Source organism: Triturus cristatus, chromosome 5_1 (assembly GCF_964204655.1).
Source record: "Triturus cristatus chromosome 5_1, aTriCri1.1, whole genome shotgun sequence".
Classification (NCBI taxonomy): Eukaryota; Metazoa; Chordata; class Amphibia; order Caudata; family Salamandridae; genus Triturus; species Triturus cristatus.
In genome coordinates this window covers 178,318,536-178,339,072 of record NC_140587.1, presented here as the reverse complement: position 1 = coordinate 178,339,072, position 20,537 = coordinate 178,318,536, and the positions used below count along the sequence as shown (strand labels likewise).

The 20,537-nt window shown below is 43.6% G+C and overlaps 1 protein-coding gene across 1 annotated transcript in view; it reads right to left on the bottom strand.

The window, feature by feature from the left end:
• LOC146830592 (E3 ubiquitin-protein ligase TRIM39-like) overlaps window positions 1-20,537 on the bottom strand; it is a 432,642-nt gene that overhangs the window by 218,836 nt on the left and 193,269 nt on the right. The window contains exons 5-6 of the mRNA XM_085603762.1: window positions 16,358-16,588; window positions 11,525-11,547 (exon numbers count right to left, since the gene is read on the bottom strand). Coding sequence (XP_085459888.1) covers window positions 11,525-11,547; window positions 16,358-16,588 — 254 coding nt within the window. The remainder of the gene's footprint in view (window positions 1-11,524; window positions 11,548-16,357; window positions 16,589-20,537) is intronic.

Sequence of the window (20,537 nt, the reverse complement as noted above, 5' to 3'; positions counted from 1 at the left end):
CGCGTTCAAGATTGGATGGAAGGAAAAGCTGCGCTCAGCTAAGGCAATTTAAAATTTAAAAAAAATAGTTTGTACGTGGCTTAGTTTATTGTAAGGAGAGAGGAAGGAGGTAGTTAGAGCTAGGATACTAGTTTTTTGTATGTTTTGAATGTTTTAAACCACATTTTCATTCCTACGCAGGTAGCAGTTGTAGGCCCATGTCGGGTTGAATGCTTTCTTGACACTTGTGCTTCAGGAATATTTTTTTAAAGAAGGCTTCATTTAAAAAAAAAAAAAGTGTAAATGAAGCAATCTTTTGAAATATTTTTAAAGCGTCAGGTTTTTCTAAAAAAAAAGTTTCACGTAGTCCCGTTTTTTCATCTAGATCGAAGGTTCAAGAACACAGATGGCAGAATCAATTTTTGGGGCATGTTAAAAGATTTGCTGAATGGATTTATGCGATATGGTCGATTACTTTGGATAGAGGATTGCATTGATGGATTACTTGTTGCGAATTGTGCCTAAAAACTTAATTTTTTCAGATTTTTTGGAGGGATGTGTTTTTTTAGGTGGACACAGTATTGTTTGCAGCACTAATTTAGCTGTACAATATGGCTATGCCAAACTGTGGTCTTTTTTCGAAAGTTGATTAGGATTTTGGATTTCAACATGGTTTTTGAATTACTTTCTCTGGATTTACAGACTGCACAAGACTCTTGGTGAAATGTGGGATTTTACCTAAGTCCAAGAGCCGAAGAAAGAAGACAACTTAAGGAAGGAAACCCGACTTTTATTTTAAATTTAAAATGTATTTTTGAAAAATGCAATTTAATTTGTAAAAATTATTTTCAAAACAGGCAAGTAAGGTTGAATAGGGGTTAGTATAGATTAGAAATGTAGGATGTGTGCAGTATTTTCTAGGTAGTCTGAGCCACCATCAACGAAAATTGTTGAATTTGACCCAATAGTCGCTCTGATATTTCTTTTGTTCCTTTTGAAATTCATGGGTTTAGACTACCAGTCAATGATTGCGCTATTCTCATTTCTTGGAAACTTTGCTCCGTCTTCAAAATTTCCAAAAAATGATACAAGTTTGGGTGAGGTTTTCCAATACATTTGTTGAAGGAGTTATGCTATCCCTCTATGGCATTGTTTGCTCGCGTAGCCGTTCCACAACTCCACATGAAATCGTGGCTTCCTTCTGCGACCTGACCTGCTTAGATGGCCAATCCATGTGTCCTCAAAATAATTTAGTTGGGGTGCCAACTTTTCGTCATTTGTAGTAAAATATTCAGATTCAGTTATAGATGAGTAGTAGTCACCTACAGAGTCTGGAGGAACAAAGCAAAGGGCTGTTCGTTTTTTTAACTCGAATTGCAGTTTACTGTCTAATATGTAATCCTCAACTAAGGATGTTTTTAAAAAATGTCTCCAATATGCGTGAAAAGTGAAAAAAACATCCTTGAATTTGGGTTTCTGGATACATTTTAGTGATGGTGTTAATCATGGGTAATTCAAAATCAATTAACACTTTTCTAAGACTTTTGTTCAAGGTTTTAGCTTTTCCCACTGACAAAAATTCAGTGTATGTTGAGGTTTGCTTATCAGGGAGTAAACTGTACACTAAAGATACTACTGTGTTATTAATGTAGGCGTGAATAGTGTATTTTTGGGTGAATGGATGGGGTGTAGATTTAAAAGTGTCATACATCTTCCAAATATCACTAGTCTCCAATTTCACGAGGTTACGGGATGTGCTAAATATTAGTATTCTTTTCTGAGGGTTTTTGTTATCATGCAAAAGAAAGTTTTCATTTGTAACAGTGACAGTTAGTTCAGGAGGAATGTTAATATCAGAGTATGTTTGGGGTGAGAATTTGAAAGAAAATATGTTTTGGAAACAATTTTTTCTTGACATACAGAATCTGACAGAATGTATATTTATTATATGTATTGTGGAAATGTTGGCTTATATGCTCCATTTCAGAATGTCAGCCATTTTGAGTAGATGATGGGTCAGGTGCTGTAATAGAAATAGTTGAATGGCACCCGTTTTCTATGCTTTCTGTGCTTTGTATGTACATACTGTTTATGACACAAACTGTAGAGTGTATCTTTTAAAATGTGGTTTGTATATATGCTTTAAACTCTTTTTTTTATTAAAAAATATTGTCAAACCATTTTTTGGAAAATTACAAAAATGATTAATACCTATGAATGTGAATATTTTGGCATTTGAATTAATACTAGAGTATTAAAAGTAATACCTGGGTATTAATGTACTCCCCCACCCAAACCCCCCGTTTCCCTTGCATCCAGTCCCAGACTATGCATGAAAACAAAAAAATATTTAACCATATTTTTAAAATTTTATATTGCAGACTTATTATGCCTTGTAATGGTATGCTTTGTATTATTATGCGTGGTAATGGTTTACAATGCAATGGTACTTTTAATACAACCATATCAATTTGCGTTGTAATGGCTTGCGGTGTAAAAACATGCATTGTAATGGTATTTGCGGTGTAAAAACTGCGATGTAAAAGTATGCGTTGTAATGGTATGCATTGTAACCTCATATATTCTTCAGGAGCGTCTCACTTTGGGCAATATAAAGAGGGACTGGTGACTTGAGCGCAGCGTGCAAAATGGTAGAACCAGAGTTTGGTTGATTTTCTACATGAAGCAGAGAGCTTTGAAGTTGATGCGCTTGTCCACTAAGAGCCAGTGGGACCCAGAAAAAGAGCCTAGGTACTGCGTTTTGGAACAGCTGAAGACATCTAATCACTGTCGAGTCAGCCCCCAAATACAATTTTACCATAATCCAGCCTGGATAGTATCATGGCCTGGATGATGGTTCTCTGAGCAGAGAAGAGAAGTACCCAAAAGATCTTTTTGAGCCATTTCATATTGGCAAAGCAGGAAGATGAAACCTTGGCTATTTGTGGCTTCACGGACAAGGTGAAATCAGGCCAGAAGCCCTGATTCCTTACCTTGCTGACTGGCTCAGGGAGTATTGCCAGGTCCAGTCCAGCTCTCCCTGACTGCTGCCAGTGATAACAGGCCTGCCTGACCAGTCAGTCAACCAGCAGCAAGTGCAAGTGTTTTCCTGCCCCCCAGGGCCAGAACCAAGGTCTCCTGTCCCCTAAGAACCTTGCCTGCCTTTCACCCCCTCAACAATTTCGCTCTCATGCACCCCCTCCTGCCTCCCTCTCTCCTGTTTTGTCACTCCCCACACCCCTAACCTCTCCCAAGACCTTCTTAATTGAGGCCGTAGTGCTGCTCCATTGAGCAGGTCCAGTCCAGCTCTCCCTGACTGCCGCCAGCGACCGCAGGCATGCCTTACCTGATTATCGCCTAGCAGCAGCAAGTGCAAGTACTCCCCTGTCCCCTAAGACCAGCACCAAGGTTCCTGTCCCTTAGGAGCATTGACGGTCTTTTGCCCCCTCACCATTTCCTGCTCTCCCACAACCCACTCCCACCTCCAAGAACCTACTTAATGAAGGCTGCAGCATGGCTCCATTGAGCAGGTCTAGTCCAGCTCTCCCTAAATGCTGCCAGCGACCGTAGTCCTGCCTGACTTGCAGTTGCCCCACAGATGAAAGTGCAGGTGTTCCCCTGCCCCTGAGAACCAGCACCAAGGTCTCCTTTCCCCAAGAAGTCTTACCTGCCTTGCAACCCCTCAAAAGTTACCACACTGCCCCACCCCGCTCTCACCTCCTGCTCACCTGTTTTCCCTGTGCCTCTACCCTCTCCCAGGACCTTCTTTATTGAGGCTGCAGCACAGCTCCATTGAGCAGGTCCAGTCCAGCTCTCCCTGACTGCCACAAGCGACCACAGGCCTGCTTTACATGTCAGTCGGCCAGCAGCAGCAAGTGCAGGTGTTCCCCTTCCCCCTAGGACCAGCACCAAGGTTGCCTGTCCCCTAGGAGCCTTGCCTCCCTTTTGCCAACTCGCCGTTTCCCACTCTCCAGCACCCCTCTCCTGCCGTCCCATTTCCACCCTTTTCCCTTTCATCTGTGCCCCTCCCAGGATCTACTTAATGGAGGCCGCAGTGAAGCTGCGCTGCTAGTGCACCGAAGGCGTGCGAAAGGCAAGCCCATCTGCAGCCATCTGCACCTGGAATGCACCCAGCACCAGGAACCGTGGCCCTCCGGACTCCCACAGGTACCCCACCGCCGATCTTTGTACCCTAGACCCCATTGAAAAAAAAATGCTGCCTCACATACCCCCCGCTTCTCAACAGGGCTGTTCACTTATATCCGCTGCCACTTACTCCAGGATCGCCATCGTCCGCAGGATCTTGCGAAACACCGTCCGCACCGACCAAGACCCCCACCGGACCAACTCAGATGCCTTCTTTGCAACGCCAGATCGATCTGCAAGCACGCAAACGGAATCTGGGACACCATCTCCATCTCCACAATCAACCCTGACATAACCTTAATCACAGAGACGTGGCTCAACCCAGCATTGACACCGGACATCACTACGGCAACACCCATCCACTACAAGATCAACCACCGCGATTGCACTAAGAGACACGGAGGTGGCATAGGCATCATAAACTAGGAGTCAATCTCCTGACCCTTTACCATCAACCCAACCATGTCAATCATGGAACACATGAACTCCACATCGATGACCATACCACCATGCTTACAGACTGCCAGGACCATGGACTGGACTGGTCAACGCCATCGCTAAATTCATCACCCAGCTAGCCACTGAATCCAAACTCTACGTCTTTCTGAGAGAGTTCAACTTCCACCTAGATACCTCCACTGATACCAACTCCACTGAACTCCTGGAGAGACTGGACACCGTTGGCCTCAAGAAACTAGTCACAGACCCTATGCACAGTGCTGCACACATGCTGGACCCCATCTCCACATCTAGCAACAGAATTCGATACAACCGCACCTTTGAACTCACCTGGTCGGGCCACTCCATTGTACACTTCAGCATCGCCGGAAATGCCCGCACCATCCCTAACCAACACATCGCCCTCTTTCGCAACTGGTCCAAAGTCACTCAGCAACAATAGACGGATGCCCTCAGCACCACATACCACAGAGACGTCCCCACAGTGGATCACATAGTACAGAACTTCCACAACTGGATCACGAGCACTGCCGACCAAGTCGCTCCCACCAAACAAGCCAAAACACACAGACCCGCCAAACAAGTCAACTAGAACACCTCAGAATGCAGCACATCAAAATGCAATTGCAAACAGCTCGAAAGAAGATGGCGCACCAGCAAGAACCACACCGACAGAACCACCTTCAAATCAGCTGTCAACGACTACCACCGACAGATTAAAGTGGCAAAAAATGAGGCCCTGACACACCAAATCAACACCAGCACATACAAAGCCAAGGAACTCTTCACCATTCACAGAGAGTTCAGCTGCCTGTCAGCCACCGAAAAGTCGATCCCCCCTCACAAGAACTCTGCGATGCCCTCGCCGACCATTTTCACAACAAGATAGCAACCATCTATAGGATCTTTGATCCCCAACCCTCCAACCTCTGCAGCCTATGAGCGACCACCACTGTCCACCATCCGCTTAACACATGGAAATAGCTCAGCACACTGAACACAACCACCCTTATGAACTCTATCCACTCGGGAGCTCCAACGGACCCCTGCCCCCACCATCTTTTCAAACTCGGAAGAAACAAGATCAGCCACAAACTCACCACCATCATCAAAACCTCGCTAAACATGGCCACCGTTCCGGATGCTTGGAAACACACCGATATCAGACCCCTCCTCGAGAAACCCTAGGCAGACCCCAACTAACTACAGAACTACCATCCAATCTCACTACTCCCATTCCCCGTCAAAGTACTGGAGAAGGCCATCAATCTACAACTCACCAAACACCTGGAAAAAAAAAACTTGCTAAAACCCTCTCAATCAGGATACAGAAACAATCACAGCACCAAGACAGCTCTGATCGCTGCAACAGACAACATCCGCACCCTACTAGACAAAGGAGAATCAGCCGCCCTTATCTTGCTTGACCTCTACGCCACATCGACAGGGTCTCTCACCACATACACATCGATCACATAAACCAGATTGGTATAACACAGGACGTGCGCAGATGAATGGCATCCTTTCTCATAGGATGCACTCAGAAAGCCTGCCTCCATCTCTTCACATCGCAAGCCATCTACAACATCTGCGGAGTTCCCTAAGGCTCATCCCTCAACCCAACACTGTTTAACATCTACATGACTCCACTTGCAGACATTGTCAGATCGCACAACATCAACATCATCTCCTATGCTAACGACACACAGCTCGTCCTATCGCTCTCTGCTACTCAACAAAGGCCAACTTCCATAACTGCATGAAAGACGTCTCAGCGTGGATGAAGGAACACTGTCAAAAACTTCACACGGACAAGACAGAAGTTCTCATCTTCGGCAAACACACTGCTCTCTGGAACGACTTCTCGTGGCCGTCAGAACTCAGACCTACCCCCACACCAAAAGGCCATGCCCGCAAATCCGGCATCATCCTAGACAGCGAATTCTCCATGAAACGTCAGGTCAACACCATCTCAGCCTGCTTCCAGATGCTCCACAAGATTTTCAAGTGACTCTCCATCAGCACCAGGAGGACGGTAACACATGCCCTCATCATCAGAACCTCTGTCTTGTCTCCATTTAATTTTAGGGAGTTAGTATTCATCTAAATGGAGATGACGTTGAGACATGAGTTAAGATCTTCTGGGCTGGCTTCCTGCTTGGACTACAAAGAGAAGATGATCTGGATGTTGTTGGCATACACATATATGGTCAGGCCACAACTTTCCACTAGATACGCTGAGGGGTGAATGTAAATGTTGAAGAGCATGTGACTCAGGGCAGATGTCTGGGGGGCTCCTCTGATGAGCAAGTGGGAAAAAGTGTTGGTGGAAAAGGCCTGGAAGGTACAGTCCATCAAGTAGGATTTTCACTAGGCAAGCTCCAAGTTTTGAATGCCTAACTGAGCCAGTCACTAGAGAAGAATGTAATGCGATACAGTGAAATTTGATCTGCAAAGTAATGAGAATGTTTTATGCTTATACAAAGTATCTTCTTCATGTTTTTATATTCCAAATTGGTGTCTAATCGGAATTTGTCCTTTCCCTGATTATCATTGAATGTGAAATGTTGATGCCTTTCTTTGTATTATGCACAAGACACTTTATGACACTTTTTATAGATTGTGTCAGTTCGGAGTCCTGTTTCTCACGTTATGCAATTATACTTTTACGATGCTATTCATAACTTTTTTTTATTCTAACTTGTCTTTTATGGCCTTCTGGCAAATAAAGTTTATTTGACTGATCAGAAGTTTCCCATCAATCTAGGAGGGTTACTGGACCAGGAAAATCAACTACTGGGTGGTCTGGTGTATGAAGAGATGACACAGAACTTCGCATCCAGCTTGTGTCTCTCTTATGATGAAATTAATATCTTTTTCAGGAACATCCTTACCATCCATACAAGATCTTCTGAAAATGGCAGTATCAATCTGCATAAGAGCTATCAGGGAAAGACTTTAGTCCTTTCACTAGAGAGATCCAATAAAAGCTTCACAATCAAAACACTCTGAGCTTCCACAGAATCTTTTTCCAGCCGAGTATATTGATTCTAATGTAGAGGCACTAACAAAACAAACATTTTTAGGTCTCGCCTTGGCAGTGCATGCTCTGCATGCACTGTCTCAGCGAGACCTAAAGTAATCTCTATGTTGGGGTAAACTTGATGTAATCTGTCTTTCCGCTTGCTATTGGCTTAGTTGTGGTTGTGTTGTTGTTATCTCTCTTTCTGTTGGCTGTTGGTCATTTGCTAACTTCCTTGTAGTCCCGATACAGCGGCGCCTAACTACAGTGTTAGTTCGCTCTGCTTGCACTTCTTTTAATTGAAGTGCAGTGTGCCATCTGTTTTTCAGCTGTAGCCTGGTAACTGAAGACTTTCACTTTCGTGTATACTGGTTTAATTTGACCGTTTTACAGCCCTCCTTTGTCGAACTGTTTTGCTTGAGAAAGTCCTTCGAGATTAGGAGTTTCTGTCACAGGCCAGTGCCCCGAGCTCTCAGTTATCTGACTCATCTGCTGTTCCTCTGGCTCACAGCAAAGTCAACAGAAACGGAATGGTTTTTGCTCCTGTATGTATTTTGCACGCAGAATGGCTACAAAGCAACATGTGCCTGAAGTGAACACACTCACCCAGGAGAAATAAACTACCAGGCCCACGGGACCGCCACGTGACATTAAAGAGCTACACTTGGCAGAACATGAAATTAATATTTTTATAAAACACAACTAACGCGCATTAACTGCTCTGTCTTATTGCAGAGACGAGACCGGCACCAAACTAATGACACCTTCAAGACGGCTGCTTCTAGAGATGTCAGTAGATTAGACAAACTAATGGGAACAATATTTACTGATTATCACGCAGAACAGTTTCATCTGAGAACAACCGATTGCTTCACTGTGGCCACATGGCCACTTGTCAGGACATATGCCATGGTCTCCGGACGTGCGCAGGCTGGCTGTTGTGACGGCTATACTCAGCCATTAACTTTTTATAGGTGCTCGCGCTGAAGACTTTCAAATGGGAAACAAAGGGCTGTGCTCATCTGTTCCAGGGGCGTGTTTTAATGGCAATTCGTCAGTTCCGAGTAGGGCTTGCAGGGGGAGGGGAAGGGGCGCAAGTGTTTGTTTCCTGTCAGACTTTGTTAGCTGAGTGCTAGTTAAATTATACAGAGTGCCAGGTTAACAACAGCGGCGTGCGCACTTTCAGGAACAGCAGGCAGAGCTTGAGCGATTTCATAATCTACATTACTTCTCCACTAAGCAGGCATGCACCTAACCTTTCACTCCTTGGGAGTGCATGTATTTACAGGCTGTCAACCTTATTTGTAAGATCATGCCGTGCTTCTTCTCCAGGCAGCCCTGTTCTTCTACAGCCCTATTCAGTTGCATGTACGTCCATTCCGTTTTAAACCACCAACGTTTTAAGGCACCTGGGGAGCTTGCCCCTCATTGCTGTCATGCTTTACTTTCTGTTGCTCAACTGGCCAAACTCTTATTTTTTCAATTGTATACACTTTTCGTAAGCAGCCGGGCGTGCTGCGCTGCTTATGAACAAGTTACAATATTAAAAAAATAGTGTTTGGCGAGCTGCGCCTCTTTTCTCTGGGAAGGCTCACCAAACTCTATTTTTTCAATATTACGGGGCATATTTACAAGCTCTGTGTGCCACTTTTGCGTCACTTTTCCCATGTTAAAAGTGACGCAAAAGTGGTGCAAGGGGCTTGTAAATCTGCCCCTATGTTTTTTCGGAGCTCGGGCTGCTCTCTGGCCAGCTATCAATGTGGTGGGGGAGGGGCAGTGTGAGTTTAATATTACCACCTGGCTTGGTTCCCTGGTCTGTGTTGCAGTCTGCAACGGCTGCGGGCACGCTCCGTTTGTCTTCGGTAAAAGTTCTCCGGGACATTCACCGTCGTTGCGTCCAAGAGGGCACTGCTCATCCTTGCCAGGGGGGAAGTAGGGGATCTCATGCATGCGCTGTGAACATTAGTTTAACACAAAAAAACAAATGACGCTTGACAACTTAAACATCGTAAAAAGCCTCCAGTGCTCTCCTCCGCAGCAGATATTTATCTTCCCTCAAGGAGCACCGGATAACTGTACTGGGAGTCTCTCCATTTGACCAGAGCTAGTTGTTGTTGGTTTACTTTGCAACTTCTGTTGGCTGTTGTGGCTGCATGATGTAGTGCCGTGTTTACTCACTCGTGCCTCTGCTGTGTGCGGTTCACACAGCTCATGAACTCTGTATATTTATTTTGGTTGGTCAAAAAAGGAAGTAGAACGCTTAAAGCAAAGAATTACTGCTCCACTCACATTGCACCTGCCTCGTTATAAGGATACAAACGATAGTATGATCTTTTACACATGTACATGCCATTCTCCACTGCCTTAAGGAAGAATTGTGTATTTCAAATAGGAATCGTGAATGTTATATATTTAAACCATACATTTCTTAACAAAAACACTTTTCAGACTTCTGTACTGAAAGATGGGAACTGTGTCTCCCGATTTGTTCTGTAAATACACAGAGAGAGAACCAGTTGAATGACGAGGTTAGCTTCACCAAGCGCGATGGTTAATTAATACTGCAGTACAAGAAGTCACTGATGACATATTCATGCTGCTGTCTTTATCTTTACAAACACTGTTAAAGTGTTGATCTGACTCGAGATTCATCTGACTCGCAAAAAATGTTTGTGCTAAGAGTTCAATTCTTTCATGATTTACGCTACATTGCAAGTGGTCAAGTAAACAGCTTTTTACTTATTCATAGTGGTTCAAATTTAAAGGGAGTATTGTGGAAATCGCAAACAAAATTTTGGGCGCAGGAATAAAGAGAGCCACACATTTTAAGGGATAACACAATGCATGTTTATAGGTGCAAATCCGTTTGCATTCACGGAAGTGCAGGTAATTAAGTGGCCAGCTTGAAAAGCAAGCATTTGCAATGCAGTAGGCCTTGCATTACTGAAAGTTTGAGCTATTGGCGTTGCAAATAATAATGCAACACCAATAGCTCAAACTTTCAGCAATGCGAGACCTATTGCATTGCAAATGCTTGTTAAAATTCCGTCCATTATATATTCACCTGAAAGAGTTCGAAGGTGTCCGGAATTCTACATCCAGTGCCTCCAAATGCAGACTTTGAAATTACTGCAAGGTGTCCTTGAACCATATCATCTATCTGTGTACTGGTCTGAGTGAAATTCGTAGCAAGTAATTACTCCCTTCATTCAGGAAGTTATCTTTTCACATTACACATAAAACAAGTTTAGCTTGCTTTTTGACATAATCAAATGCTTTTATAGGGAAATTAATAAGATTTATGGATATACTGTATGAAAGACTCAAATCAAGAAACATTAAATAATGGGCTCGTAAAGGCAGTATAACATATTTGATGTATCTTATATGCATACACCTTAGTAGCCGAAGAACGATAGGTAAAGTTTCATGAATTTGATGCCTTTTCAAACATGTTTTCTTTGCAGTTTGGCGAGTTGATTTTAGCAATGTACATTGGATATTTTTCTGGTCTGATTCATGCAATGTTATTTTGTACAGCATTGTATATTCTACTCAATAAAGGTATTTGATTCAAATTAGAATTCTGTAGTATCAATAATTCTTTTAAAACTTTTATCCATGGGTTCTGGTGTATGGCTTAATGAGTACAATATCAACTTTAAACTATCTAGAAAATTGATTCTATTTGTATTTATAATGTTTTTTTTTACTTCAGCATGTAGCCTTGAAAAAGCTTGAAGGCTTCAAATTTCCAGAGTGAAACAAGTGTTGGCTGTGCCCTGTATGCATTATAAATAAAAGAGGCAAATAACTGATTAATTAACTTAAATATAGTGTAAAAAGTTATTGAAACCTAGAAAGAGTACTGTAACACACAACTTCACAACAAATTCACATGAAAAGAAGAAAACATACCTTCTTACAATGCTCTGCAAATCCTAAAGAGAACAAGGTAGAAAGGGACAAGATAAATATCCACACACATGCACTGAGCACTCATTTCTATTGTGGATGGATCCGGAGCTATGATTAGAGGAAAGGGTGCCATCTTAATATCAGAGAGCATAGTCAAAGGACCTTACAGTACAACAACATATCCTCAGTCTTTACAAGCATTTTCATTTTTCTGACTGATAGGAGTTGTTCCTCAGAACAACCTGACAGGATCAGACCAGACCATCTAGCATTCTACAGAAGAGGATGGCGGCTGCATTCTCATTGAAGTCCTACTGAGGTTTTCTTTAAATCATTGGCGAACCTTTTGCAATGTGGGTTGTACAAGGCCTAGCAGAGCCATGCAGAAGGGGCAATCAGTAAGACAGAGACACAGAAGGGGAGCAGGGACTCTGGGTAGGGCAGTAGATAAGTCTGACACCCACATTATAGAGCAGTAATGCATCTGGTGCACACTCAGAAGAGAGTTGAGGCACATATACATGACTGAATTGTTGGTATTGTAAGTGTGGATTGCAGAGACCAAATAGAAAGAGGAGGACAAGCTGGGCTACACAAAGATGGAGTGTCACAGTACGGCTACTGGACAGAAGTGGACACTGAGAGGCATATAATGAATCCGAGCATGGATGGCCAGCCTACAGGCTGTTTTGAAGGGTGATCTACCAGCCTCAGTGTAAATATATATATATATATGACCCAGTGGCAGTCGCCACTGAGTAGCTATAGTTATGTCAGAAAGCGTGTCTTTTGGTGTAAATCTATTCAGTTGTTTTGCAGATATTAAGCCCCAAAAATATTTGTATATCTGGACAGTTGGGTTTGAGGTACCCTCAAACCCTAATTAAAAATAGAGCATTCTGATTGGCCAAGGGATATTTTTTCCCCCTGGGGTCAATTCGCTCCAAAGGAAGACACGTTCCTGCAGGAGTGAGAACTCCGACAGGCTGCCAGTAACATGAGGAAAAATGTGCTTGCAGCCATCACATGACTCGGACACTCAGATCGATGTCCTGAGTGGAATTAAAGAAATATACAAGGGGGCATGGGTGGGATATCCTGCCCCCAGACCCTGTGGGAAGGTCCAGTGGGACTTCCTCAGGAGCCAAAATCAAAAGATGTTTTTTTGTAAGTTTCAAATCTTTTTCAAAAAAAGAAAACTCCAATCAGTATTTTGTAATTGGAAATATTTGGGGTCCCGGTGGATATTAATAAAAAGGGCAGAGGGCCTCCCCACACCCTAACCCCATCGCCGGGCTGAAGATAAGCAAAATAGGGAGGGGATGCTCCCCGCTTCCTAAGTCACGCACTGCTAATTTCCCCACATATTAAATCACTGATGACATGTCCTATGACATCATTGATGACATCACAGCAACATCTGAGATGACATCTTCGATGGCAATAGTGCGCGTGGTGGGGGTGCGAGGTATAGTTACTTTAGGGAACAAGTTATAGTAACTATAGATAACAGTAACAGTTGAATTCTAGTGATTTATTTTTCGTTTCAAAAGTTACGTTGACACTGACATATTCACCTGACTATGATGTCACTTTAACCTGTGGTTTAATATTAAATACAAGTGCTATGTTCTCTTCGTTCTGCATTGGCATCTCCTCTTCCCCTTATCTCCAAGCCCTGCCCTTTGTTCATTTTTCACTCATTTTACATTTTCTTTTCCTACTCACATATTTATTTGATATGCAGTTGAACGTCTCTCTACAGTTCTGTAATACCTTTGGGTCAAACGACACTGTACAAACAACAATGAAAGACATGCAAATAAAGGCAGAGGAGCCGTAGGACAGGGCGTGGATGCCATTTTGTGACTTATGCAAATCGCTTCATCATATATTTTGATTCAACCAATCTATGAGATTATCACCATTGCTGTCTGACGTCCGAGCATTTCCGTTTGGTGCACCCCATCTGCTCTCTGTACACTGGGCCTTTGCTGACTGTGGCCCGTAAACGTGAGGTTCCTATAACGTTGGACATTTTCTTCCTGTCTCTCACAAGCAGATAGTTACTCATAACCATATGAAAAGGTTTATTTGGAAGGAGAAGTGGGGAGAATGAAAAGAAGTGAAATGTAGACAAGAAGAAAGAGAGAATATATATTTTGAGAAAATTATAGTAGATGTAAAGTTTCATAGACAGCTTCCTACAACTTTCTGCGACATCCATTTAGGATGTTGTGAAATATTCTTTATGGTCTTTACGTTTGGAAAATGTTCAAATTTAATGTTAGTTGACATTCCATGGATTCAGCTTTAAGTGAAAACTGGCCTCATTATGTTCTGTTGAAGACTGGTTCAAGTGGAACACGTATTGCAGGAGACATTTCTTCGCCTGAACCATTCCCCTTCCTGTACTCTCGCATCGCTCTTGAATGCAATGCATGTTCTGGAATTTAAGGGCATGTTTACAAAGCTGCTGCACTGCGTAGCATCACCTGGAACGGGCAGAACTGTGGCAGAAATGGCGCTGGCACTCTTTGGACTGACTAGCGCCACTGCAGGCACTGTTGAGCTTTAGTGGAAGAGTCTGCTCTGTGGTCAGGTTAGTGGCACCTTCCTGCACATAGAATGCCCTGTTAGGCTCTTTCCTCTTAGTATGCGTGCTGCAGAATGCAGCGCACATGCAAAGATGAAATAGAACAAGGAGAAATAAAGATCTTTTGTTACACAAGTCTCAGGCAGGTGCACCACTTTGGCGCAAACCCCCGTGTGAATCTGTTTGTGAATATGGGTTTACTTTGTGTGGATGAGTGGATTGAACAGCAGCCAAGGAGGCCTCACCCATGGATTGTGTTACTTCTTCTTACAAAGCTACGCAAATTGGCTTTATTAATACAAAAAAGGATTTTGTATCTGGGTGGCACCAAAAGAGTTATCTTTATAAATCTGGGCCTCGATTTGCAGGCGAGATACCACAAAATTACGTTTTACAACAGTTCACCTGCATTGCCAGAAATTTCACTAAATACATTTTGCAATTTCGTATCGGTTGTGCTGTAAAAGTGCTCTGGCTTGGCAAAATTCTTTTAAAGTTTTTTATGGTGAGCGTGAAAAAGAGTAAGGCTTGAACAGCGACTTCAAAGTATTCACCTTTTCCATTAATGCCAATTAATACCAATTCATAACCTCTGGACGATTTTCTTCCAATGTTGAAACTACGCTTCAGAGTGCTCAAAATGTTCCCAAAAACATTCCCAATAAGCCGGGTCTAGTGGCTTAGTGGACTAATGTATCCACTGTGGGAGCCTGTGTGTGACCTCATGGTCACATGTTCAAATTTCAGTGGGTCCCCTCAGACTTTCATCATTCTGAGTTCGATAAAATGAGTACCATTGAGTTTGGTAACAATAAACATCTGTAATTCAGTGCCAACATACCCAAGGGTGAACGTGCACTTTACAAATACACATGTTATGGGGCGAGCCCAACCACTTTGGAGAAAGTCAGTCTTATGCGCCTTCTTTGCCTGCATTGAGCAATTTGGGGCAGTATTTCACTCTGCCATTTTTAAAATGCACTATTTGCCATGGATTGCAGGGGAGGTCGGGCATTCAGAAAAGGCCAAAGCTCAGGCTTAAAAAAGCATATGTTTCAGGGTTTCAGGGGTCCCTAAGAAGGAAATAGCAAATATTTCACGATTTTCTAAGCACATGTACAAAGCATTTCATAATTGGAAAATGGACCTTTAAGGAAATGCTATTATCATTGACTCCAAGCCCATGGTAGCCATGTGCAAATTTGAAAGAGCACCTAAAATGCATTTTTTCCTGTCCCATAAAGCACCCAATTGCCCAAGGGTAATTAAGAACTCTGCACAAGCACCATTTGTTGTTCCTTTCATTTAGTGGGCCTTAGGCCCATAGGTAGGAATACTTTTACATACCCAAAATTGTGATCTCCTAATAGCGATTTCAACTCTGTAGGAGTCGCTATTAGGAAATTGCTACTTTTCTGCATTCCATTTTGCATTTCCTAAATAGCAGTTTCTTAGGATTCGCTATTTAGAAAATGTAAAATTATTATTTCATACATATGGCCCCATATGTTTTTTAGAGATTGCATGCTGTAAACCGGTGCTTTTGTAAATGTAATGGAAAGAGCTATATTTCATAAACTACTGGTTACAGTTGGAACTTTCAAGGGCTGTGTTGCCCACAGGTCCTGAGACATGAACTCCAGGCCAGGAGAATACAGCACAGATGCATTATGGGGTCAAACCCATAGCCAACAACAAGACACTTCGAACTTTAACAATAGGTCATGGGGAAAGAATTAGAAATGGTGCAAGTTCCCAGATTAACCTGGGACACTTTACACAAAAGACAAAAGTCGCCCTCCATCGCAGTTTACCAGAGACACACAAGAAAGTCAAAATGGATTCCATGTCATACCACATCAGCCATGCATACTATGTACCACATCCCCAGAAACAAAAGGTGTACATATCCTTTTCACCCAGGAACCAAGCAGATTGAAGCAAAAGATCCCTTGTAAGTGAGACTAGCAAAGTTTTTCAGATAGGAGGTAGTAAAAAGGCCGGTCTCGTCACTTCATTCTATGCTGTCACTATTACCGGTCTCTTTGGGTGTCCACCTCAACATCAGGGCGTCACCATCAGGTCTCAGCCCACATAACAGGGAAGCTCTGCACTGATCACGTATGAAGAGAATTACCTAGGGCAGGTGGACCACCCTATCCAGGGTCACAAAGGGCTGTTCAGCACTTCCATAAAAGGTATTTGAACACTCACAAGCATTGCATCCGGGCTCTCACCTCCAGCATCTCAACATCTTTCTGCTGACACTTTTTATCCACCTCACTGATGAGGGTCTTGTAGTGAGTCTGATATTTCTCCAGTTCCTCCAGTTGACCCTGAATGTTCTTCATGTTCGCCTTGTAGTCCTGCTCCAGTTTGCTGAGAAGTAGTTGTGTCTCCTTCTCCAGCATCTGCTTCAGAAGCTCAAATGTACTAAAGATCTTTTCTCTCTGTTTCTTGTAGTTTACCTTGATTAGAAAGATTTCAAAAAGTAAAAAAATCATGTATACTTATATAGAAAAAATATTCTAGAGCTACAGTGTTATCATGGGCTGTGTGTACGAAAGGAAATCGCATTTCTTAACAGACCAAATCACATTTTTAGTATGTTAAGAAATGCAATACTGCCTTTCAATATGTTTAAAAGCCTAAATGCGGTTGCTAAATGCTATTTCTACCTAGTAGAAATCGCATTTTGCGATCCCCTAAATAGGATATCGCAAATAGGGATTTCCTATTTGCGTTTTCCTAAGTGCATTTACAAAGCACTTCCTAAATGCAAAATCGGCATTTAGGACATGCTATTACCATCAACTCCAAGTCGATGGTAACCATGTACAAATTAGGAAAAGCCACTCAGACTGCAGTTTTGGTATTGCCATAGAGCGCATGTTTGAACCTAAGCAATTTGTGCATTTTACATGTACACCACCTTTTTTGGGGGTGCATCAGGGGTTGCCGTAGGCCCATAGGCACTCTTGTTTTTGCATTTCCAAATGTGCGATTATCACACATTTGGAAATGCAAAACCATCAGTACCCTTGAACCTTAGGAAATTGCTATTTAGGTCATGCAACCCCATTCATTCCTATGGGCCTAATAGCGATTTCAACTCTGTAGGAATCCCTATTTGGAAATCGTTATTTTTGTACTTTGCATTTTGCATTTCCTAAATAGTGGTTTATTAGGATTCACTATTTATGCATGCAAACTGGACATTTCGTACATGTGGCCCCATATTTCTAATATTTCACATATAGCACTGATTTCTGGCCATGTCATACTCTTAGGAAAGACCATTAACTGGAACATAATTCACACAGACAATAAACACAATACAGGAAAAATACATGAGGTTTTTTTTTTTTTTTAAATTAACCATAACTTTTCTCCAAATTGAAAGTTTTGCTCCTTTTCTGCCAATTGCTTAGCATGTGACCTAGCGAAGCATTGAACTAAAGTCTGGCATGCTAAATTTTGTGCCATTCCATGCAGGGGAAAAAGATTATGAGGGGTAAATTAAAGTTGATTGTTTTAACTAGCATAGAGAATGCTCCTGTCACATGCAGCAAAATCTGCTAACAGATCAAGCTCCCACCTCCCATACTCAACACCCGACCCACAACAAGCTGCAAAAAACTTCTCCTGGTGGATCACAGAATGTGCCGACACAATTGTCCCCACAAAGACAGCCAACACCAAAGGACCAACTAAAAGAGGCACCTGGTTCACAGAGGAAATGAAAGCTATCAAGGTTGTCAGCCGGCAACTAGAAAAGAAGAGGCGCATCAGCAAAAAAACAGAAGACCACACCACCTTCAAGCAACCGCAGTCTGTGCAGGTAACAGCAGTGGGGCAGTGGGGCCGGGTGCAGGGGGATTTTGAGGGACGATGCAGACATAAAATGTAATAAATAATGAAATTTCCCTCATCATCATTCGTCGAAATCTCCCCCCCCCCCCAACCCGCCCCACCGCTGTTACCTGCAAGGAAGGTTGCTACTTTCAAGACAACACTCAAACATTACTACTGTTTCCTTAAAGAAACTAAGAAGAATGCCCTAGCAGATAGCATTGAAGCCAGAACATACCGCAGCAAGGAACTCTTCGCCATTGTGAAGGAATTCTCCAATCCCATGGCCAATGAGAGTGACATCACACCCTCCCAAGAATTATGCAACACCCTTGGGGACTTCTTCAAAGCCTAGATCTCGGGCATTTACAAAAACTTCAAATCCTTACCCTATGCCATCGACAGTATCAACCAGCTCAAACGCACAGACACGAACACAAAAAACCTTTGCAGCCAATGGACCCTCCTCACCATTCAAGAAACCATCTCCATCATGCACTCTGTACACTCGGGAGCACCCACAGATCCCTGCGCCCCCCACGTCTCCAACCTTGGAAGCAAGACTGTCGGATATGAACTCAGGAAAGTCCTGAATACCTCAATCATATCAACCTTCTTCCCCGAGGACTGGAAACACGCAGAGGTTGGGACCCTCCTGAAAAAAACATCCGCCGACCCAGCTATACTGAAAAATGTCTGGCCCATCTCTCTGCTCTCAGTTCCTGCTAAAGTCCTTCAGAAAGTGATAAAAAGGCAACTCACCCACCAACTGGAGCACCACAACCTCCTGGACCCAGCCTAATCTGGATTTTAAGCCAACCACAGTACTGAGACAGCCCTGATTACAGCCACCGATGACATAAGGACCCGCCTGGACCGCGGCGAAATGGCAGCCGCCCTCATCCTCCTGGACCTGTCAACTGCATTTGACACCTTCTCACATCACACCCTGATCAACACACTCCATCACTTCAGAATCCAGGGACACACCCTCAAATGGATTGCATAATTCCTCTCCAGAAGAACGCAGAGTATCTGTCCCCCACCACTCACATCGGAACCCGAGAACAACTTCTGTGAAGTTCCCTAATGATCGCCCCTTCACCGCACCCTATTCAACACCTACATGACTCCACTGGCACACACTCTCAAATCACCCAGACTCAACATCATCTTCAATGCCAACACCCAGCTCATCCTCTCACTAACAGAGGAGCACACCACCATGCAAAAACAACAATTGATGGACAGAATGCAGAACAATGTCATACATTCACCCCAGTACAGAGATCTGGGCCTAAATCCATCATTTTTTTATTCACCATGCCATTCCAGTTTGAACCCAGCCATATGCAAATCAGTCTTGACCCTGTGCCTCATGGGAACAGTCCAGCCCGAACTGCCAAGCCAGGTTCTCCCTGGACTGGAAACAAGCATCCTAGGACCGGTTTCTGGGTTTCACCCCTCTTCAGCCAGGATAGCTTAATTCCAGTGGCATGGAGAGCATGGGACTCACGTCTGAGCATACCCGTCCCACTCGGGGTGACAAACGCAAAAACAACAATTGATGGACAGAATGCAGAACAATTTCATACATTCACCCCAGTACAGAGATCTGGTACTAAATCCATCCTTGTTTTGCTCACCATGCCATTCCAGTTTGAAACCAGCCATATGCAAATCAGTATTGACCCTGTGCCTCATGGGAACAGTCCAGCCCGAACTGCCAAGCCAGGTACTCCCTGGACTGGAAACAAGCATCCTAGGACTGGTTTCGGAGTTTCACCCCTCTTCAGCCAGGTTAGCTTGATTCCAGTGGCATGGAGAGCACGGGAGTCACGTCTGAGCATACCCGTCCCACTCGGGGTGACAAATGCAAAAACAACAATTGATGGACAGAATGCAGAACAATGTCATACATTCACCCCAGTACAGATATCTGGGCCTAAATCCATCATTGTTTTGCTCACCATGCCATTCCAGTTTGAACCCAGCCATATGCAAATCAGTCTTGACCCTGTGCCTCATGGGAACAGTCCAGCCCGAACTGCCAAGCCAGGTACTCCCTGGACTGGAAACAAGCATCCTAGGACTGGTTTCGGAGTTTCACCCCTCTTCAGCCAGGTTAGCTTGATTCCAGTGGCATGGAGAGCACGGGACTCACGTCTGAGCATACCCGTCCCACTCGGGGTGACAAATGCAAAAACAACAATTGATGGACAGAATGCAGAACAATGTCATACATTCACCCCAGTACAGAGATCTGGGCCTAAATCCATCATTATTTTGCTCACCATGCAATTCCAGTTTGAACCCAGCCATATGCAAATCAGTCTTGACCCTGTGCCTCATGGGAACAGTCCAGCCCGAACTGCCAAGCCAGGTTCTCCCTGGACTGGAAACAAGCATCCTAGGACCGGTTTCGGGGTTTCACCCCTCTTCAGCCAGGATAGCTTGATTCCAGTGGCATGGAGAGCACGGGACTCATCTGAGCATACCCGTCCCACTCGGGGAGACAAATGCAAAAACAGCAATTGATGGACAGAATGCAGAACAATGTCATAC